Here is a 20,729-nt window from a genome sequence, read left to right as displayed (position 1 = left end):
ACAATGCAGTCATCTCTCTAGCACTGTCATTAAAATGTTTATAGACTTCTGTAACAATCTCATAACTCAAAGAATAAATAACATGTTTACTTTTAGAAGTCTGTGAGGAAGCCTTTCTCAAGAGAAAAGAAAAGGAAAAAAGGAAGGAGGGATGGAAAGAAGGCAGGAAAAAAGGAAAAAAGAGATGGAAGAAAGGAAGGAAAGAAGGAAGTAGAGAAGGAGGGAAGAGAGGAAGGAAGGGGGGAAAGTAGGAGGGAAGGGAAGAAGGAAGGAGGGAAGAAAGGAAAGCGGGAAGGGAAGGAGGGAAAGAAGGAATGAGGGAGGAAAGGAAGGAGGGAAGAAAGGAGGGAAGGAGGAAAGAAAGAAAGGAGGGAGGGAAAAAAGGGAGAGAGGAAGGGAGTGATGGAGAGAGAGTGAAAAGAAATAAAAAAGGAAATTAAAAAAGTCAATCTTTATAACTCAGGGGAACTGGAAATAGAAAAAAGAACACAAAATGGGCTGGTTTCCCCAGAATATCAGAGTTTCTTTTTTGCCTCAGTTTCCTGAAATGTCTTAATTCTCTATTTTTTTTCCCGAGTTGATCCAGTCTGAGTTTGCCAAAAATAATAATAATAATAATAGTAATACTTTATGGAGGATTCACCCAGGGCAAGCCCTTGCCAGGTGGGCAGAAAACAGCAATACAAGGATACTCTCACCAAGAAGTTTAGGATCAGTTGTATGACGGACAGTATGAAGTGCCCTCATCAGAGAAGGTGCCTCACTTGAGAAGCAGAACTGAATTGGCTCAGAGTTAGAGAAGCCACTGCGAATGCTCGTGGCATCTATAGTCTGATCTATAGCAGAGCCTTGCGGGCTCCTGTTGGTCTGATGAACCATAATTGGGACACGGTGTAATTGGCTCTAGCATAGTGACGTCAGCAACCAACCTGCCTTCCTCGTGAGTTTTTTTTTTTTTTTTTTTGCTAAAGCAATTGGGATTAAGAGACTTGCCGGGGTCACGCAGCTAGGAAGGATTAAGTGTCTGAGGGCAGATTTGAACTCGTGTCCTCCCGACTTCAGGGCTGGAGCTCTCCCCACCGCGCCACCTAGCGGCTCCCGTTTTTATTCTATTTTATTGGTAAATAGCCCGGGTGGCTCAGGAAAGTTCTTGTAAGGAAACCACGGCGGGGTGTGTGTGGATAATTCTTTAGATACAGTAGCCAGTTATCAAAATGCCCCGAACCATTCATGCTTTCCATTCCTTCTTCAGCCTATCTCCGGCTGGGCTCCCCAGGTGCTGAGGGCTGAGCGGTGTGTGTGCGGAGGGCCCAGGTGCCCTTCCCCCTTTCCTGCGGGAAGGCTCCCAGGGGAGCGCGTCTGGAAAAGGAAGGCGGGCTCATCTTTGGGGCTGACGCAAAATGACTCAAAATGAAAATGGGCTTGAGGAAGAGGAGGAGGGGGGGGGGGGGGGGGGGGGGGGGGGGGGGGGGGGGGGGGGGGGGGGGGGGGGGGGTGTGTGTGTGTGAAGAGGACAAGTCCGGGATTATCATCAGCAAGCGTTTAAATGTTTACTACGGGTCAAGCGCGGATAAAGTCAAAAAGCATTGATTAAGCCCTCGTACTAAATGCTGAGTGAGCTAAAAAAAAAAGACGAGTCTGCCCTTAAGGAACAGCGATCCTCCTTGGGCGGGGCCGCTCGGGGGTTCGGTGGTTAAAGCTCTGGATCTGGCCTCTCCACCCCCTCCCCCATTCGCCTTGGCCTGCCTCGGTCTCCTCATCTGTAAAATAGGGATAATAGCACCTACATCCCAAGATAGTGGTGGGGAATCAAATGAGGCAATACTCATAAAGCGATCCTGGAAGGCTAAATATGAGGTAAGGCGGGAGGCTATGACCAAAAAAGGACATCAAAGCGGTCTAGGGCAGAGGCGACAGGCCAGAAAGGGGAAAGGTCGCAGTTGCGGCTCCCGGAGTAAAGGTTCATCTTAGCTGGACTAGGAGGGAGAAATGGGGCTGCGCTCGGGAGGCGGGGGGCGAGGAGAGGCGGGGAAGTAAGGGGGCGGAGCCATGGAGGGCAGAGGCGGGGGGCGAGGAGAGGCGGGGAAGTAAGGGGGCGGAGCCATGGAGGGCAGAGGCGGGGGGCGAGGAGGGGCGGGTAAGTAAGGGGGCGGAGCCATGGAGGGGAGAATCGGGGGGGGGTGGGAACAAGGGAAATGGAGTGAGGGAGGGGCAGGGCGGGGTCGGGGGGGGGGCTGAGCGGGGCGAGTCGGGGCTGGAAGGTGGTGGTGGCGAGGAGGGGCGGGGCAGGAAAGTGAAAGAACCGAGCGGGGGCGGAGCAAGGCGCGCGCTCCTCCCAGGGCGCGTCCGAGCGCCCGTCAGTCGGCCCAGACGCCGGGCGGTGCTGCGTGCGCGGACTGCGGCCCCTCCTTCGCCCCCTCTTCCTTGGCCGGGCCCTTATCCTCCGCCTCCTGCCGCCATCAGACACGAGCCCGGCCGCTGCTCGGAGGTGCCGCGTCCCTCTCCGGCGCGCGGACGACTGACATCCGCAGGACGCGTGCGGGCGAGTGAGCAGCCCCTCGGGAGAGGCCGCGCGCCGCCGCCGCCGCGATGGGAGCCCGGGTGTCGCGGCAGGACTTCGAATGGGTCTACACGGACCAGCCGCACACAGATCGCCGCAAGGAGATCCTGGGTGAGCAGACCGGTAGCCCTGCGCCCGTTATGTGCCCTTCCTCCTCGGCGTTTTTTGGACCGGGACGCCTCCGCCCTCGGACCCGGAGTGGGGGCAGGGACCGAGTGCTTCTCTCCGGTGTGGGGCCCGTTAGCGGGCCCCGGGCAGGGCCTTCCCCACTCCCCGGCCGTCCCCATTCTGCCTGCCCGGGGAGGGGAGGGAAGAGGCGGCTTCCGGGGCCTGGCCACCGCGGGCCCCTCGGGCTTCGCTCGGAGCAGTCAGGGCGAGGGGCGGGGGCTCCGCTTCATCCCGTCCCCTCCCTTCCCCCTCCGCCCGGCTGCTGCTTCCCCCACCCCCACATCCCTTTTCCGCGCTGCCCCAGACGCGACTGACGGGGCCCGGGTGGAGGCGGTGGGACGCGGCGATGGAGCCGGACTCTGGAGCGGGGCGCCGGGGCGATCCCGCTGCCCGAGACCTATTAGTCATCCGAGCGGGGCGGGCTGCGGGGAGGGCCGCGGCTTTTGCTACCTTCTGCCTTTATCTATATCGCGCAGACGTGCTAGAACCTGAATTTGGGTTGTCTTCCTCTCATTCACTGACGGAGTAACGTGGAGACACCCGTCTTGGTGTGGAACTTTCCAAATAACTCAGTGGGCTCTCCCACTCCATTACTGCATGTCAGGGATAGGTGATGTGGACTCCACCGAGCCCGAGTCTTAACTCTACATAGGAAAGAAACTGGAACCCCAGAGAGGGAATCAATCACTCAGCCAATAAACGTTAATTATGTCCCGGTGCTAGGCATAAAAAAAGACATAAGACAATCGCTGCCCTTTAGGAGTTTACGATCTAACGGGGAAGAACAGCTAACAATTAGGCAAAGCAAACTCAGCTCAGCATAAATAAATAAATAAAAGAGGGAAAGCACTGGAATTAAGGGGGTAGGAAGAGGCTTCCTAGGCAAGGAAGGATTAAATAAGTCATCAAGTATTTATTTAGCACTTACTATGTGCTAGATAATTGCATAAAAGCCAGTTTCTCTATGATTAAGAGTGCTCTTCGCTATGTCTTACTTGATTCTCAAGAGTAGAATAAAACGCAGCATGACTTAATTGGGACATTAGCTGTGTTTGGAGTCATTAAAGGACCTCTATTCAAATTCCAGCTTTGCCACTCTCTTGTGATGCCATCTTGGGAAAATCATTTCATTTCTCTGCTCCTCAGTTTCATGCTCTATAAAAATGGTGGGGCTGGACACAGTGGCCTCTGCAGTTCCTTCCAATTCCAAATTGCTCTGTATGTGTTGTTTGGCTAGGGTAGCCATTATGATGTAGAGAGCATTTTTTGTCCATGGTTTTTTTTTTTTTTTTTTTTAAGTTAAATGTATTAAAATAATTAATGGATGAGAAATTGAAATGGACAATTTTTGTTTCTGACAATAGTTTTTTTTTTTCTCCCTTGGCCTTTCCCTTCAATTAAAAACAAAATTTTAATAGTAATTTATTTTTCCAATTATATGAACAGATAGGCTTCTATGTTTCATTTTTGTAAGATTTTTAGTTCCAACTTCTTTTTCTTCTTCCTTTCCTTTCCTTTTCCTCCCCAAGACAGCAAGCAATACAATATAGGTTATACGTGTACAATTATTTTTAATGTATTTTTATATTTGTCATGCTATTTCCATTCAGTCTTTATGGAAGGGCATATAGCATATCCAACCTTAAGTGTCTTAGATTCACTAAGAATCCTACTTAGGGTTATAAGTGTTGAGGTTGAAGTTTATTCTTCATTAAATACAGTTTGGAGATGTTAAACCTTCATTTAGAATGTATTCTGCATGGTTTTTAAAACATTTTAATGATATCTTTTGTTTTTATATCACCTTGTTCAAGTAAATAAATGTAGTAGGTTAAGTATCTATTTAGATGCTGTTATAGAAGAGATAGTCATCAAAAGCTTTGTAATTATGGACATATATGATTAAGAATTGACATCTTTTTTACAAAAAGGATTTTCCAAATAGTAGGAATTAGCTACCTGTTTAATAGTTATAACACTTAGAGAACACGTGCAAAGACATGTGTTTGTCAAATTAAGATGAATAAGGCATGGTTTTTACCTTCAAAGAATCTGAAATGTGTAGCTAAAAAGATAAGACATAATATAATTTTTAATTGTATAAATTTAATGTTAGCAAAAGTGAACAATCAAAATAAGATAATACAATAAAGCTGCAAAATCTAAATTGTTGTTTTCTTTGTCACTTAATATGTATAAAACAGAACTCTTCATACTCCTTTCCTTCCCATCATCTGCCATTCTTGTTTTCTCTTTTGGGGATTATGGTTAAAGAGTCATCTCTTCCCTCCCCTTAACTGCATTACCATTAAGCAGTTGCCAAGTGTTCCCCTCAGTTAAATCTCTCTAAAGGTTCAAGATTCCCTCTCTACTCCTACCAAAACCACCCTGGGTCAAGTCTCATCACTTCTTGCCCGAGTTCTTCCAGGTGTTTTCTGTATAACTTTAAGCTTCCCTCCAAATCTCAGTTTCTTCAACTTCAAATTATGGTGTTAAACTGGATATTTTCTAAGGTAGACCTTTGAACACTAAATCTATGATTAAACAAATGGCTTTTTATTTTCAAAATACACGCAAAGATAGTTTTCAACATTTATCCTTGCAAAACTATTTTCCAAGTTTTTCTTACTCCCTTTCCCCACCCTCTCCTCTAAACAGCATCCAATACATGTTAAACATGTGCAATTCTTCTATACATATTTCCCATTTATCATGTTGCACAAGAAAAATCAAATTAAAAAGGGGAAAATGAGAAAGAAAAAAAAAAGCAAGCAAACAACAGCAACAACAAAAAAGGTGCAAATACTATATTGTGATCCACATTCATTCCTCACAGTCTTCTTTCTGGATAGAGATGGCTCTCTTGATCACAAATCCATTGGAATTGGTGTCATTCACTGCACTGTTGAAAAGAACCAAGTCCATCAGAGTTGATCACCACATAATCTTGTTGTTGCTGTATATAATGTTCTTTTGGTTCTATTCACTTCACTTAGCATCAGTTCATGTAAGTCTCTATAAGGCCTCTTTGAAATCATCCTCCTGATCGTTTTTATAGAACAATAATATTCCATAACATTCATGTACCATAACTTATTCAGCCATTCTCCAACTGATGGGCATCCACTCAGTTTCCATTTCCTTGACACTGCAAAAAGGGCTGCTACAAACATTTTTGCACATGTGGATACTTTTCCCTTTTTTATGATCTTTTTGGGATACAGATCTAGTAATCTATTATCTTTTTGACTATTGTGTTATTTGCCTTTTGATTTCCTGGCCTCTAGTCTTTACCTCTCCATTATATCCAAATAATATTTTTAATGTTCCACTACAATCACCTTCCCTGTTCGGGGGTGGGGAGTGGGGGTGTGGAGAGAAGCTAGTTTTTCCGTCTGGATTATCTAGAACACTTTTAAAAAAACTTGTTTTGTCAAAAAGGTCCAATCTCTTGAGAAAACCCTATTGACATCCCAAGATGACCAGGACATCCACTGGTTTCAACCTTGAAGCAGTTTTCTTTGTGTAGAAGTATGCTTCTGTACATAGAAAAAAATAAGATCATAATTTAGAATTTAGAAGGGACCTTGGAGGTCATTAAAGCCATCCCTTCACTCCCAAGTTGAAAGAACTTGTCCTGGGTAATAGGTAGAATGTTACAGGTGTTGAACTTACTCTGGCTCCATGTCCCATCATACAGCTAGATCCAGATGAATGTGGATGTTTTTCTGTTAGTGATTAGATGTACTCTCTTTTGTACATTTTGGTGACTTGGGAAAAGTGTGGATCATACATGAGTAGAATCAGAGGAGATAACAATTAGGGATGATGGGGTCCATGGTGTGGGACTGGAAAGTGAAATTTGAGTAGTAGTACAGAGTTTGTCATAGATTTTGCAATTCTCTTCTCATCTACAGAAGTTGCCTTTTAGTAGTAGTATACCTATCTTGAAATACAAGATTTTTTAATTTTATTTTAACTATTTTCATTTCAAAATTCACTACTGATATGTTAAATACAGAAGATAAGAATCAGATCAAATTAGAGTGTCATCTTGAAATAATAAATAATCACAATTTTAAAATCAGAATTTTAGAGTTGTAGTTATTTTTAAAAATAAAAAACAACTATTCCGATTCCATTCATTTTATAGGTAAGGAAGCTAAGATTGAGAAAATTTGATTTGCTTTAAATTGTACCACCATTTAATAGTGAATTCCATGTAGTGAAAAGAACACTGAATCAGAGAAACCTAGGTTCAAATCCCATCTCCAACAGCCACTACCCCAGTTTCCTCCTCTGTAACTCATTACAACTATGCTTATAAAAGGCAGATATTTGAGATCTGTGTGACTCTGGGCAGGTTACTTACCCTGCCTTCTTCAGTTTGCTGTCTGGTAAAATGGAGATTATAATAGCACTTATCTCCCAGTGTTGTGAAGATCAAATGATATTTGTAGGCATATGGCAAACCTTAAACACTATGTAAATTCTATCAGGATCAAAATCCAGAGTGTTGAAGTATAATAAAGCACTATGTAAATATCAAGCATTATTTTATTTATCTCTGTGATTAGTATTATAGAACAGAGATTTCCTGACACCAGGCTGGGCTGTGTATACTACATTGAGGCTAAAGTTTGTTTCTGACAAAAGTCAGAATTATATGTAATATGAAAATTCAGGTGTAAAAGTTCATTTAGTTTAGAACTAAGCTCATTTAGTTTGCTTAACTGTGTTTTAGTATTTATTTTCTTATTCCTATTTTTTTCTTCTCTTCACAGCCAAGTATCCAGAAATAAAATCTTTGATGAAACCAGATTACAACTTGATATGGATTGTGATTTTGATGGTTATTGCACAGTTGGTTGCATTTTACTTAGTAAAAGACTTGGACTGGAAATGGGTTTTGTTCTGGTCTTACGCCTTTGGCAGCTGCATTAGTCATTCAATGACTTTGGCTATTCATGAAATCTCTCACAATCTTGCATTTGGCAATGGCAAAGCTCTTTGGAACCGGTATTTTGGAATATTTGCAAATCTTCCTTTTGGCATTCCATATTCTGTTTCCTTCAAGAGGTACCACATGGATCATCATCGCTACCTAGGAGGAGAAGGTATCGATGTGGATATTCCCACCAATTTTGAGGGCTGGTTTTTCTGTACCCGTTTCAGAAAGTTTATATGGGTTATTCTTCAGCCACTCATTTATGCTTTTCGACCAATGTGTATCAACCCCAAGCCAATTACCTACTTGGAAATTATCAATCTGACAATTCAGCTGAGTTTTGACGTTTTTATTTACTATTTTTTTGGAATCAAATCTCTTGTGTATGTATTTGCAGGATCAGTACTTGGCCTAGGTTTACACCCAATTTCTGGACATTTCATAGCTGAACATTACATGTTTTTAAAAGGACATGAAACTTTTTCTTATTATGGACCTCTTAATTTAATAACTTTCAATGTAGGTTATCATAATGAACATCATGACTTTCCCAATATACCTGGAAAGAATCTTCCATTGGTGAGTATTTTTCTCATTTGTTAAAAAGAGATTTTAGAATAATAACTCCTAATTTACCTAATTTGGGCAGGAATATAATCTTAGCTACTTATTTTTTTAAAATCTCCAATTGTATTGATGAGAAGAATTCACTTCATTGATAACTCCTAATATACCTAATTTGGGCAGGATATAATCTTAGCTACTCATTTTTTTTAAATCTCCAATTGTATTGATGAGAAGAGTTCACTTTACCAAGGTCATTGAGGAATAAATTTCTATCTTTCCATTTTGGTTTATGCAGTTGCTGAGTCTTCAGCTTTTTCTCTATGAGAATCTATCTATGAGTAAGATAGAAAAAGCCTTTGCAAGAGAGTACTTTCACTGGAGGAACATTTTGGCAAGACTGTACAGTCTTCCTGAACAATTTTGACAAGCCAGCATTTTCCTTTCTTAAAGTACTATTGATCATGGAGCCCAGTTTCCTCCTTTTACAGATAAGGAAATTGAGGCTCAAAAGTAAGTGACTTGAAGAGGTTTAAGGCTATCTTGATTACTGCATGAATTGGATTTGAGTGAGGCAGAGTTGCACAAAGTTGACTTGCCCAAGGTCACACAACTGTGATTTGAACCCTCAGGCCATTGGCTCCACATGTCACTTTTCTCCCTGCACACCCACCTCTTTGCTGCTTCTATGTGGCCAGAGGTGATTGAGAAATTCTTAGGCTCTACTAATCATCACCACTTCTATCTAGATTTAGGCAGCTGGTAGAACTCTGAGAAGCCATCATTATAGCCCTAAAGATGACATGCAAACAAAAAGCTTTTGAGTTCTGAGTTCTCCAGGCAGAATCCCAAAAATTGTCCCCTAACCACAGGGAAATCCCTGTGTTAATATTTAGAACATTTAAAGAAACTACTCCTCTATGCCAAACTTTCTTGGGAAAGATTAGACAATTCAGAAATGTAATGTCTAGATGAGCCAAATGTTACTTCGTTTTATCCTCTTTTCTATCTAACCAATCTGTCTTTATGGAGAAAGGGGGGCTGTCCTCCATAACTGAGTTCCCTGGAAACAACTTAAGTATTTGTCTCAGTGTGGTAGGACCTAGCGCATTTTCTTCTTTCTTTCTAGAGTGACTTATTTTCTTCCTAATAGATTCCCTTGCATTAAAGACACTAGGGAATTTCTATCATTAGGATGAGTAATTATGGCAGGGTTTGTTTTGTTTTTAGAGGCTATGGACTTTACCACTGGTAAAATTTAAAAACAGCCAAGCAGTTGTGGTGTAATCTAACACCATTATGCAGCTACTCTGTTATTATAGCCATGTGCAAGTCTGAATAGCAAATGTGTAGTGCCAGGCTTTCAGCTTTGTATTTTTGTTTCCTCTTTCCTAATGGGTGAAATGAATTCTTTTTTTTTCTTTATGGTTGAACTAGAACAGCTCAACACATTTTGAATTGAAAGTTTCTGAGTTTTCTTGTAACTTAACAGACCTTGTGTATGATGGAAATTTGGTCTAGTTTAGGTAGAATTAACATTCTTTCAGTGTTAATTGTCACCAAATGCAATGATACCAACACGGATTCTAAATTTCCTACCCTACCTGTTTTCTCTCTCCTAGTTAATATAGCAGACCACCTAGGAATTTTCTGATCTACCACACAAATAAGAGAACATAGATAGGGTAACAGATCTGAAGCCAGAAGACCTAATTTTAAATACAGCCTCAGACACTTACTAGCTATGCAATCCTGAGCAAGTCAGGTAACTTCTGTTTGCCTCAGTTTCCTCATCTGAAAAATAAGATCTATGGTGCCTACCTCCCAGGGTAGTTGTGAGAATCAAATGAAATAACATTTTTAAAGCACTTAGCCAATGCCTGGCACTTAATAAGTTATATAAATGTTAGCTAATATTGATATTGGCTCTCCTGGACTTGTTTCAGCTAGAAGTTATCTCATTTGAATTTAAAAAGAAGAAATAGGTTTATAGAGCTAAAAGACTTGGTCAGGGTCATTTATCTTAATCTTAGCTCATTTAAAAAAACATATTTTGGGGTCAACTAGGTAATGCAATGAATGGAGCACCAGAATTGGAGTTGAGGACCTGTATTCAAATGTGGCCTCAGACAGTTACAAGCTGTGTGACCCATTGCAAGTCACTTAACCTGATTGCCTCCTCCCCTTCCCCTCTGAAAAAAAAAAAGTGTTGTCAAAAAAGCATTGAGCTTGGGGGTTCGATGATTATTTTAATTGAGTTTTTTGCTTTATTTTCATAATTTTAAAATGTTAGGTCACTTTTATTTGAAACTCAATTTAGGGGTTAAAATTAAGAATTAGATATAAGTATCATTCCATTACTTTTTTTATCACATAATCATTTTTTTTTTTTTTTTTGTTATAGAAATTCTGGCATTCCTTGGGAATTTCAGACTATAAATCTTATATTTTATCTTTTTTTTTTTTTTTAAATGAAAATTGGTAATCACCCAGATCAGATTTGTTTAGACTTAAAATTTCAGAAATATGTGATTTACTATTTGTAAGGATTTTGAATTTGTTCAGGATTAATGTAAGGACTTTTTTTCTGTCCCCAGTATTTTCCTACTTAGTTTGTTATCTTCATAGGGAAAGTGCTTAATACTTTTCTTATATTTTTTTCAGTCAACAAATATTTATTATGTTTACTAAGGACTGTTAAATGCTGGGGATACTAAGAAAGGCAAAAATATGATCTCTGCCTTCAAAAAGCAAATATTCCAGTGGAAGAGATTATATGCTGTTAACCCCTCATACAAGATATATATATTGTAAATAAATGGTAGTCTCTGAGGGATGACACTTTGGGGAGAGGAAACTGTGTGTGACCTTTTAATGAGGGTAAATTTTTGACTCTCATTGCCTAGGTAACTGTTCTGCAACTGCTAGTTCTCAAAGTGTAGTCCAAGAATCCTTGAGTTCATGGACCATGAGATCAATACTATTTTCATAATGATATTTCCATTTAATTTTAATTTAATTAGTTATTTAAATTTGTTAAATTTTAATAATATACTAAATGTTGATAGACATAAATAAAAGTTATTTCAAGGTCCTCATTAATTTTACAAGTATAAAGAATCCTGAGACCTAAAATTTTGAGTGCTATTGCTTTAAGATTCCATAAGCTACTTCCTTCCCAAAGAAAAGGTAACTTCTGTCTCATCCTTGTAGAAAAAATTTCATAGAATTTTTGGATTGTTGGGACAACAAAACTGAATATCTGAAAGACGTTAGTATTGTCTAAAGTTGTGCCTTGTGGCTTTGGATTAATCTTTTACCAGGAAGTATTTTTCTGCTATTCCTGAATAAAAATAATTATTTACAATATGATAATCATGCTTTTTCATACATATTATTGTCCTTACCTTTTTTTTAATTCTCTTGGTGCATCTTTTTATTTGTTATGTTGGTATTTATTTGTGGATCCAAATATAATTCTAGGAAATTGAAATTATCATATTAAATGGATACTTTAATAGCCAGATCTCCTTCATCCTGCTCAATCTTGAGAGTTTTCAAGTTAACCACAAGAGGTATTTATTAAGGCCTAAGGAGTGGGTTAAGTCTCACTGTGTAAAGAGTTGTGATGAAGTTATTGAAGATAATTGTTCATTTTCTAAGAAAAGACACTCACACTTCAGGATTTCTAGACCTGACCAGTTGTGTTGTGAAGTTAATATTAGCTTTGAGGCAGGTTCATCTGCTCTACACTGTATCTAGGTCATTAATCCCTAAAATAAAGGAAAACATTTTATAATTTCAATCAAGACCTGTTAACCATATAAAGTGTTAATACTATATATAATGCCTTATCTTGCCCTAGCTTTTAAATGTATTATGTGTTTTTTTTTGTTTGTTTGTTTTGACCACAGGTGAAAAAAATAGCAGCAGAATATTATGACAACTTGCCTCAGTACAACTCCTGGATAAGAGTGCTCTATGATTTTGTGATGGATGATTCTATCAGTCCCTATTCTAGAGTGAAGAGGCATCTAAAGGGAGAAGTGAAACAGGATTAATACTCCAATCAAAGGAGGACTCTTCATAGTCACTTTAAAAATGGCTTACACATGTATATTACTTCCCCATATATTTATATTTTGAATTATTAACTAGGGAGATTTAGAAGCCACCCTTGTACAGTTTCCAGATAGGAGCTCTACAAAAAGTTTCAAGAATTTAATAAGGCTTTAACCAATTAACATGCTTCTCCTATGTCTAATTTGCACTTGTGTGCCCTGAATAAAACCATGATTCAGCTTGCTTCTATGCCATTACATATAATTTTAAAAAACTATATATTTACCAGTGTTAATGTTTTGGGGGAAGCATATTGTAAAAAGACTTTTAAGAAGTTGCATTTCTATGAATTGAATTCTCTGCCCATTTTGTTCATCTGTGTATTGTATTTTCTGCAGAGAAAAATCATTAGAGTTGAGCTTAAGCACACATAAAATAAAATAAAACTGAATTATTAATTAAAACTGTATTCACTTCTTGCTTTTATATTTCAAATAAAAGGAATTCAGTAAGGTAAGGGACAATAAATTATACAGAAAAGAGATTATTAGGATGTGAATGAGTATTCAGAAACTGGCAAAATACTTTGTAGTTTGAGATTAAGGCATATGCACAGATCGAAAATGATTAGGGGAAGAGGAAAAGAACCTCTTATGTTCTAAAATATTTGCCAACTATGTGGTGGCAAAGAAGTGGATATTGCAGAGAAAGCCATCGATTGGGGAATGACTGAACAAGTTTTAGTATATGATCATGATGAAATACTGTGCTATAAAAAAATAATGAGCTCATTGATTTTAGGAAAAATGTGGAAGACTTGCATGAAATAATGAAAGAAGGACCAAGAGAACGATATACAGTAATAGCAATATTGTTTTGAGAACCTTGAATAATTAAGTCATTTTGGTTATCATAAATTACCCAAATTAACTACAAAGGACATTTGAAGAAAGATGCTATCTGCATCCAGAGAAAGAACTGATAAAGTATAGAATAGTGTGTGTATATGTATATATGTGTGTGTGTGTGTATATATGTATGTATATATATAGTGTAGAATGATTTCATATATATGTGTGTGCATATACACACATGACTAGTGATGGAGGGTGAGAGAAAAAATTTACATGATAAGTTCTATATTCCAAAGAAATAGCAATTTGTACGTAATAGAATTGCAGTTTCATATGCAATCATTCTATGATGTTATGGAAATGCATCTTTTATTTCATAAATTAAAATGTAAAAAAAATAGGGAACATATTTAGTTCATTCAACGTTTATTAAGCAGCTAGCATGTTGCCAGGTACTGTGCTAAGCATGATGATACTAAGTAGGAAAAAAAAGTTCCTGCCTTCGAGGAACTTATCTAATGGGAGAAGACAATACACAAGAGGAAATGGAAAGGGCAGCAGGACACCAGTGTTCTTTCTTCCATGGAGCAGAAAGAGTTGCAGGTAAAAAGTGAGAAGGATGTTATGATAGGAGGGAATAGGGAAGAGACTAAAGCATTCATATAAAGCCTACTGTGTACCAGGTACTGTGCTAAGCACTTTACAAATATTATTTCATTTGAAATAATTGGATAGAACTTGACAACTTTTTGGATATGGTAGCAGAGAGGAAGAGAGCATGAGGAGTTCAGGATGACACTTAAGTTTTGAGACTTGGTGACTGGGAAAATGGTAATTCCTTTGGGGGAAAAATAGGGAATTTGGAAAGAAGAGAGGGTTTGGGTGAAAAAAGAATTTGGTTTTGGATGCAATGACTAAAAGTGTATATGATGTCCATTTGAAGGTGATGAAAAGATAATTGGAACCAGCTGGAGATGTTAGGGCTGAAGAGAAAAGTGGACAGAGATGATAATTAAATCCTTCAGAGCTGATGAGATAACTAAATGAAATAGAATGCGTAGAGAAGAGAGGGGAGCCCAGGACAGAGTCTTGGGGACCTTCCCTCTGCCCACCCCCCAGGATTAGTGGACATGACCTGGATGAAGAACAAGGAACTGGAAATTGAGTGGATGCTCATCAGTTGGAGAATGGCTTGCTAAATTACGTTATATGAAAGTAATGCAATTGTTCTGTAAGAATTAATGAACAGGCTGATTTCAGAAAAGCCTGGAAAGACTTAACATGAGTGAAGTGAGCAGAACCAGGAGAATATTGTACACAGTAATAAATTATGTGATAGACTTGGCTCTTTTCAACAATGGAGTGAATCAAGGCAATTCCAATAGATTTGAGATGGAAAATGCAAATCATATTCAAAAAGACAACCTGGAGACTGGATCACAGCATAGTATTATCCTTTTGGTCTGATTTTTCCATATTATATTGTGCAAGAAAAACAAGTCAGATGGAAAGGTCTCATGATCCTTTGGGTACAGCAATAAGCAGATGATAATGCCTCTTTAATACTATTTATATTGATAAATATGCATTAGTTTCTGATCCTGAGTTACTTGCCACTGGTTTGGAACTAGTATTCCTTCCAAGGCTCCTGGGTCTTGGTCGGTTTCATCAAGGAAATCTGAAGGTCAAGGTGGTTGGATTTCCTGGCTCCCATTACCTTCTGCCTCTCCCTACTGTTTCAGTTAGACTGGCTCTCACCTGGCTTGTGAGGGGCAATTAGTCGATTGGCAGTTGGTGGAGGGTGACTGGCTCCACTGGAGTTATCTCCCCAGATAATGGCTTGAGCACTGGGCTGGATGCAGACCGGGTATTTGCTCTAGTAGTCTAGTAGCTCTTGCTAGTAGTGGTGAGGAAGGTAGAACATTTTCTCTGCAGTGATTTCTCCCCTCTTCGATGGCTGTAGGGATTGCGCTGGAGGAAGGTTTGATGGTTTAGATCACACAATGATTCTCTTGGATTTAGAGTCCTGGGTTACTTCCATCAGAATCTAAAGATAGATAGTCAAGCTGGTTGTCATGGCAATTTTACTCTATTCTATTTACCAACTATTTGCCAATCAATCAACAAGCATTTACGAGATATTAGGTACTGTGCTTAATCACTAGGGATACAAAGGCAAAATTGATAAAGTACTTAAGAAACTTGCATTATCTTCCAAATGCCCTGTGATTTTAGTCTGATATGTAAAACAGTAATTTAGCGAAATGTCTCCATGTGAATGCTTCAGAAAGTGAAAGAAGGTCCCAATAATTCAGGCAAATGTATTTAGAAATTTTCCACATATGATTGTGACATTGGTGCAGTCAGCTAAAATTACCCAATTTTAAAATTTCTAACTTGCATATAGTTTTGAAATAAATTGCAATTACAGCATGTAATTGTAAACACTGAACTCTATTTTCAATTCTAGTTTTCAACAGATTCAAGTTAGAAAAGTTAGTAACAAATAGAAGCAAAATCTTTTTAAATCCTGTAAAAGTTTTGATGTTCCATGGGAGAGAATTGAAGAAAAATTTGTGTGACTCTGAAATGATTTGCAAGTACTCAAGGCTAGTTTTGTAATGCAGATGTGGTCTCTAAAAATATCATAAATATAGAAGAAAACTATAAAAGGAGAGGAGACATGAAATATTTATGTTATTGGGGCCATGGGGTTTTGCTTAAACAAGAAGATACCCTGTTTTTAAGTTGGTTTTTTTTTTTTTTAAGTTTTTAAGTAGAAAAGTGGACTGGGGGGAAAAAAAAGAATATGGTTTTCCATTTAATGACTCAGTAGTTAAATGATGTGAGAGCTGAGTGATGTATGTAAAACACATTGTAAGTATAAGCCTTGAAGTATTTATCACATAGTATTACCTTGATTTTATGGTTTTCTTTACTTAAAGAACTTTTTTCATCCTTAAACTGCAGTATTGGAAAAGAGAATGAATTGCCTACATGTATTACTATTCATGTAGAAGAGGAAGTAATTAACAAATTGTGTAATATTTATGCAGATTGATGTGTTACAAGGGCAGCAGCAGTGGAACTTATAATGTGGAGTAGAACCCAATGGAACTTTTTATTGCTGGTGATTATTTTTGATTATTATTATTAGTTATTAGTTGCTGATCATTTTTTTGACATTGATTCCATATATTGCCTCAAACACTTCTGCTTTAATTGGTTTTGTAAATCAGAAGACAAAATTTGTGCTAGAAATTACTATGGCTTCATTGGGTAGATGGATAAGTCAGCAACCCATCAAAAGGCTGATTGTCAGCAGGCTGCTTGGTGTTCCCCAAACCCCAAAAATGGCTCCGGGTGGCAATAACTTCCATTAAATTGGTTACAGGCAGATATGAAGATGCACTAAGAAGTAATAGAGAAAGAAGTAAAGTTACTGTTTGGACTTTTCTGATAACCCCGCTGTCTTTCTGCCTTGGAGGGGGAAATCCTAATTTGTTACATTTTATGGCCATATCCTTGGAATGATGCTCAGTAATAGTAAGTGCTTAATAAATGCTTCTTGACTTAATTGATTGACAGTATGAAGACAAATTGAATGAATGGACAATTCTGGATTCTAACATTACCAAATCTAAACTTTTTTCAAAGTTAGAAACTTGACCTTATATTCATGGTTGTGTTAATTAGTTTGTATATATTTTCTTAGTGATCTCATTTGTTCCCATAAGAGACCTATCATTTTTCCATAGATTATTTCAAAAGCTGTATTTCCAACTTTGGCCTCATTACTGGCTGTCTATTAAACATCTCCATTTAGATACCACATTAGCATTTCAAACTCCATATGTCCAAAATAGAACTCAATATCTTTACTCCAAAACCCACTTTTTTTTCAGCCATCCCTTTTTCTGTCAGATACCAACCTCTTTTCATTTACAAGGTTTTTAAATTCATGACTTTTTTCCCTTCTTCCCCATAACTAAACAGTGTTAATTCTGCATAATAATGAGCTAACATTTACATAGAACTTTAAGTTTTGAAAAATGATTTAATTTTATCTTCACAATAACCCTGGGATATAAATGCTATTTTTTTTTTTTTTTTACTTTTAAATAGTATTTTATTTGTTCAAATACATGCAAAGATAGTCTTCTACGTCCATTTTTGTAAAACTTTGTGTTATAAATTTTTCTCCCTCCTTTTCTTACCTCTCCCAATCTAGTTTAGACGTGGACTATTATAACTTTAGCATTTAGCACCTAAACTGTTATAATAAATCCCTAAATAATCTACTGTTTTCTAGTGTCTGACTTGTCCAAGCTATCCTCAATACAGATATCAAAATCACCTTTCCAAAGAAAAGTATAAATTCGTCATCAACCTGCTCAGCTGCTCAACTCCCTGTAGTCTCCAGGATAAACAAATCTGTCAGGAGACCTTTAAAGCCCTTTTCACTCCAACTCCATCCTTCCTTCTCACACTTATTGCGCCTCACTCTATTCACTTTATGGTTCAGCAAAACCGGCCTCTTTTCTGTTCCTTACAGTGAGATAATTCTTGTTTTCAGTCCCCTCCACTGCCTCTTAAACCTCTACCTTCCCTTTAGATTCAGCATAGGTGCCATTTCTATGAAGAGTTTTTCTAATCTCCTTCATGGTTAGTTCTTTCATCCTCCTCAGATCAAGCATATGATATTTTAAAATATTGTATTGAAAGTAGACATTGCTTTTAATTTTCCCTTTGTAGCCCCACTGTCTTGTTCAGTCATTTTTTCAGTCATGTCCAACTCTTTGTGACCCCATTTGGGGTTTTCTTGGCAAAGATACTGGAGTGGTTTGCCATTTCCTTTTCCAGTTCACTTTACAGATGAGGAAACCAAGGCACACTGGGTTAAGTGACTTGTCCAGGGTCACTCAGTCACTAAGTTTTCTGAAGCCAGATTTGAGCTCAGGGAGAAGGGTCAGTCTCCCTGACTCCAAACTCGGCATGGGATCAGCTGTGCCAACTGGCTGCCTTAGCTATCCCTAGCACCCAGTGCACTGTTTTTCAAGGAAGCATCTAAAGTAAATGCTCACTGGATTAAGTTGGATCGCCCTCCCCCTGTTGTTTGGGAGTTCCAATTTTGGGGCTGAAGACTCAGTCACTGAAGGATATTCACAAGTGGATGTGGGATTTGTAGAAGGACTACAAAGGATGAGCACTCCTCCCGGTGAGTCACACTGGGAGGTTCGGGCTTCAGTGGGCAGCGCAAGCAGGTTGCAGAAGACTGAAGTTCCCCAGCCAGTTAATGCCCTCATGGCTACTTTAGCTTTCTCAATCACTCCAGGAACCAGAAGGAATAAAGGGAAGAGGATCTCTGCAGACAAGGAAGGCAGAGCGGACCAACCAGTAGGACGAGTTTAGGTGTGTTTCCCTAAACAGCATAGGGCATGCAGCGAAGACTTTTACGGAGATATAGACCCAAGAGACCTCTCCAAAGGCCAGCAAAAATCCTGGCCTAAGGAAAAGGAAGCAGAAGAAGGGGCCATTTGAATGGTAGGAAGGAAAGTTCCAATAGATTGAGGTTAAGTTTTGGGCAAAGTACCTTAGGAGTGAAGACTAAGATGCACAGTGCTAAATAAGATGATCCCACAATCGTAAATCATTGACCGGAAAGGATCTCAGAGCACTGGACTTGGGATCAGGAAGATGAGTTTGAATCCTGCCTGACTGTAGGCAAGTTACATAACTTCTTGCAGCCTGTTTTGTCATCTGTAAAATAGGTATCAAAAAATAGCGTCTACACAAATCATGGGTTTGTTGAGAGCATCCATGAGATGCTAAATGTAAAACACTTGATAAAGTCTAAAGTGCCAGATAAATGTTAGCTAGACATCCATCTTCGCTAAATCCTTTATTTTACAAATAAGGAAACTCTAGTCGTTGAGTGATTTTCTTTTGAATAATTTCTAGGTATCAGAGATGGAATATGAACCCCAATATTATTACCCAGATCAACTAGAATTTGCCTTCGCATCCCCAAAATGACTTCATAAGTGAGTAAAACTAAGAGACCATTGTACACAGCAACAAGAAGATCATGGGAAGATCAACTCTGATAGATGTAGCTCTTTTCAATAATGAGGTGATTCAGGGAAGTTCCAATAGACTTGTGATGGAGAGAGCCATCATCCAGAAAGAGGATGATGGTGACTGAATATGGATCACAGTATAGTATTTTCACCTTTTTTGTTCTTGTTTGCTTGCTTTTTCTTTCTCATGTCCCCCCCTTTTTTTATCTAATTTTTCTTGTGCAGCAAAATAAGTGTGGAAATATCTAAAAAGGAATTATATATATTGGCACATATTGGATTGTTTGCTGTCTGGAGGAGGAGGGTGAGGGAAAGAGAGGGAGAAAAATTTGGAATACAAGGTTTTGCAAGGGTGAATGCTGAAAACTATCTTTGCATGTATTTTGAAAATTAAAAAGCTATTTTTTTTTTTAAATTGTGAGCCAGAAATATAAAGTGAGCAATGTGGCTGGGCCTTCTCATGATATGATGGTTCTAGGTAAGAACTTATCATTGGGTCATCCTCAGAGTAGAGTCATCACCAGGGAGGGAAGCAGCCACTGTGCTAATTTCACTTTGAATCAGTTTATAAAAATTTCTCCCATGTTCTGTTTTCATCATATTCATTATTTCTTACAACATAGTAATATTTCATTGCATTTATATATTATAATTTGTTTAGCCACTCCCTAGTTTCTTGCTACTACAAAAAGTACTGATGAAATATTTTTATGTATGTGTCACCTTTCCTTTTATCACTGATTTCTTCTTGGTTGAAGAATATAGATATTTTAGTCATGATCTCATAGTTCCAAATTACTTTCTAGAATGCTTGGACTAATTTACAGCTCTACCAACATTGCATTACTCTGTTCACTTCTCCATAACTGCTCTAATTTTGATATATACATTTTAATAGAAGAAAATTTATTCAATAAAAGCAGGAGAAGGATAATTAGCAAAGATATTACATTGATTTTATTGAGTGCCGCTCTCTAACCCTTTCATTTGTCATGATGGTTCCAATAGTCAGGAGAATTGTTGATTTAGATGGAAGTGAAAAGTTTTTAGATACAAGGAATACTAAATATTCCTTAAACTGGGTTTTTATATCTTTGATGACCAGGAAACCAGGCCAAAGTTTTAAGCTATAGTCCCTTAATCCAAATAAGTCTCAAATGAAGTTCCATTGGCTTTTTAGGGGACAAACTAGCTTATGTGGAAGGCACCTTCCAATTTGCTTGGGCTATACATGGTGAATGTGCAGCTATAGCATGGACTTAATTCAAGATATTGCTCCTACAACACTGTATGTGGCTGAGGCCAAATTAGAGAATAGGCCATGGGATTTCAGGAGATTGAGGAAATGAGAGGTCAGCTGTTAGATTGGAACATCCACATGTATGTTACTCCTGGATAAAAAGGCAAAAGTACAGAGAAATAACAGCCATTTCTGAAGTTGGTGAGTAAGGAGAGGGAATGACCTAGATGTCAGAGTTTCAGCCAGGGTTTGG

At 38.7% G+C, this 20,729-nt stretch overlaps 1 protein-coding gene across 1 annotated transcript; it reads left to right on the top strand.

The window, feature by feature from the left end:
- The first annotated feature begins 2,337 nt into the window (after positions 1-2,337).
- DEGS1 (delta 4-desaturase, sphingolipid 1) lies at positions 2,338-12,771 on the top strand. Its single transcript, XM_031967060.1, has 3 exons — positions 2,338-2,671; positions 7,513-8,255; positions 12,155-12,771. Exons 1-3 carry the CDS (start codon positions 2,590-2,592, stop codon positions 12,299-12,301), a joined length of 972 nt encoding a protein of 323 aa, XP_031822920.1. The 5' UTR covers positions 2,338-2,589; the 3' UTR covers positions 12,302-12,771.
- The last annotated feature ends 7,958 nt before the right edge of the window (positions 12,772-20,729 follow it).

Source organism: Sarcophilus harrisii, chromosome 4, assembly GCF_902635505.1.
Source record: "Sarcophilus harrisii chromosome 4, mSarHar1.11, whole genome shotgun sequence".
Classification (NCBI taxonomy): domain Eukaryota; kingdom Metazoa; phylum Chordata; class Mammalia; order Dasyuromorphia; family Dasyuridae; genus Sarcophilus; species Sarcophilus harrisii.
The sequence above is the reverse complement of the archived record's forward strand: the minus strand, read 5'-3'. Positions and strand labels throughout refer to the sequence as shown.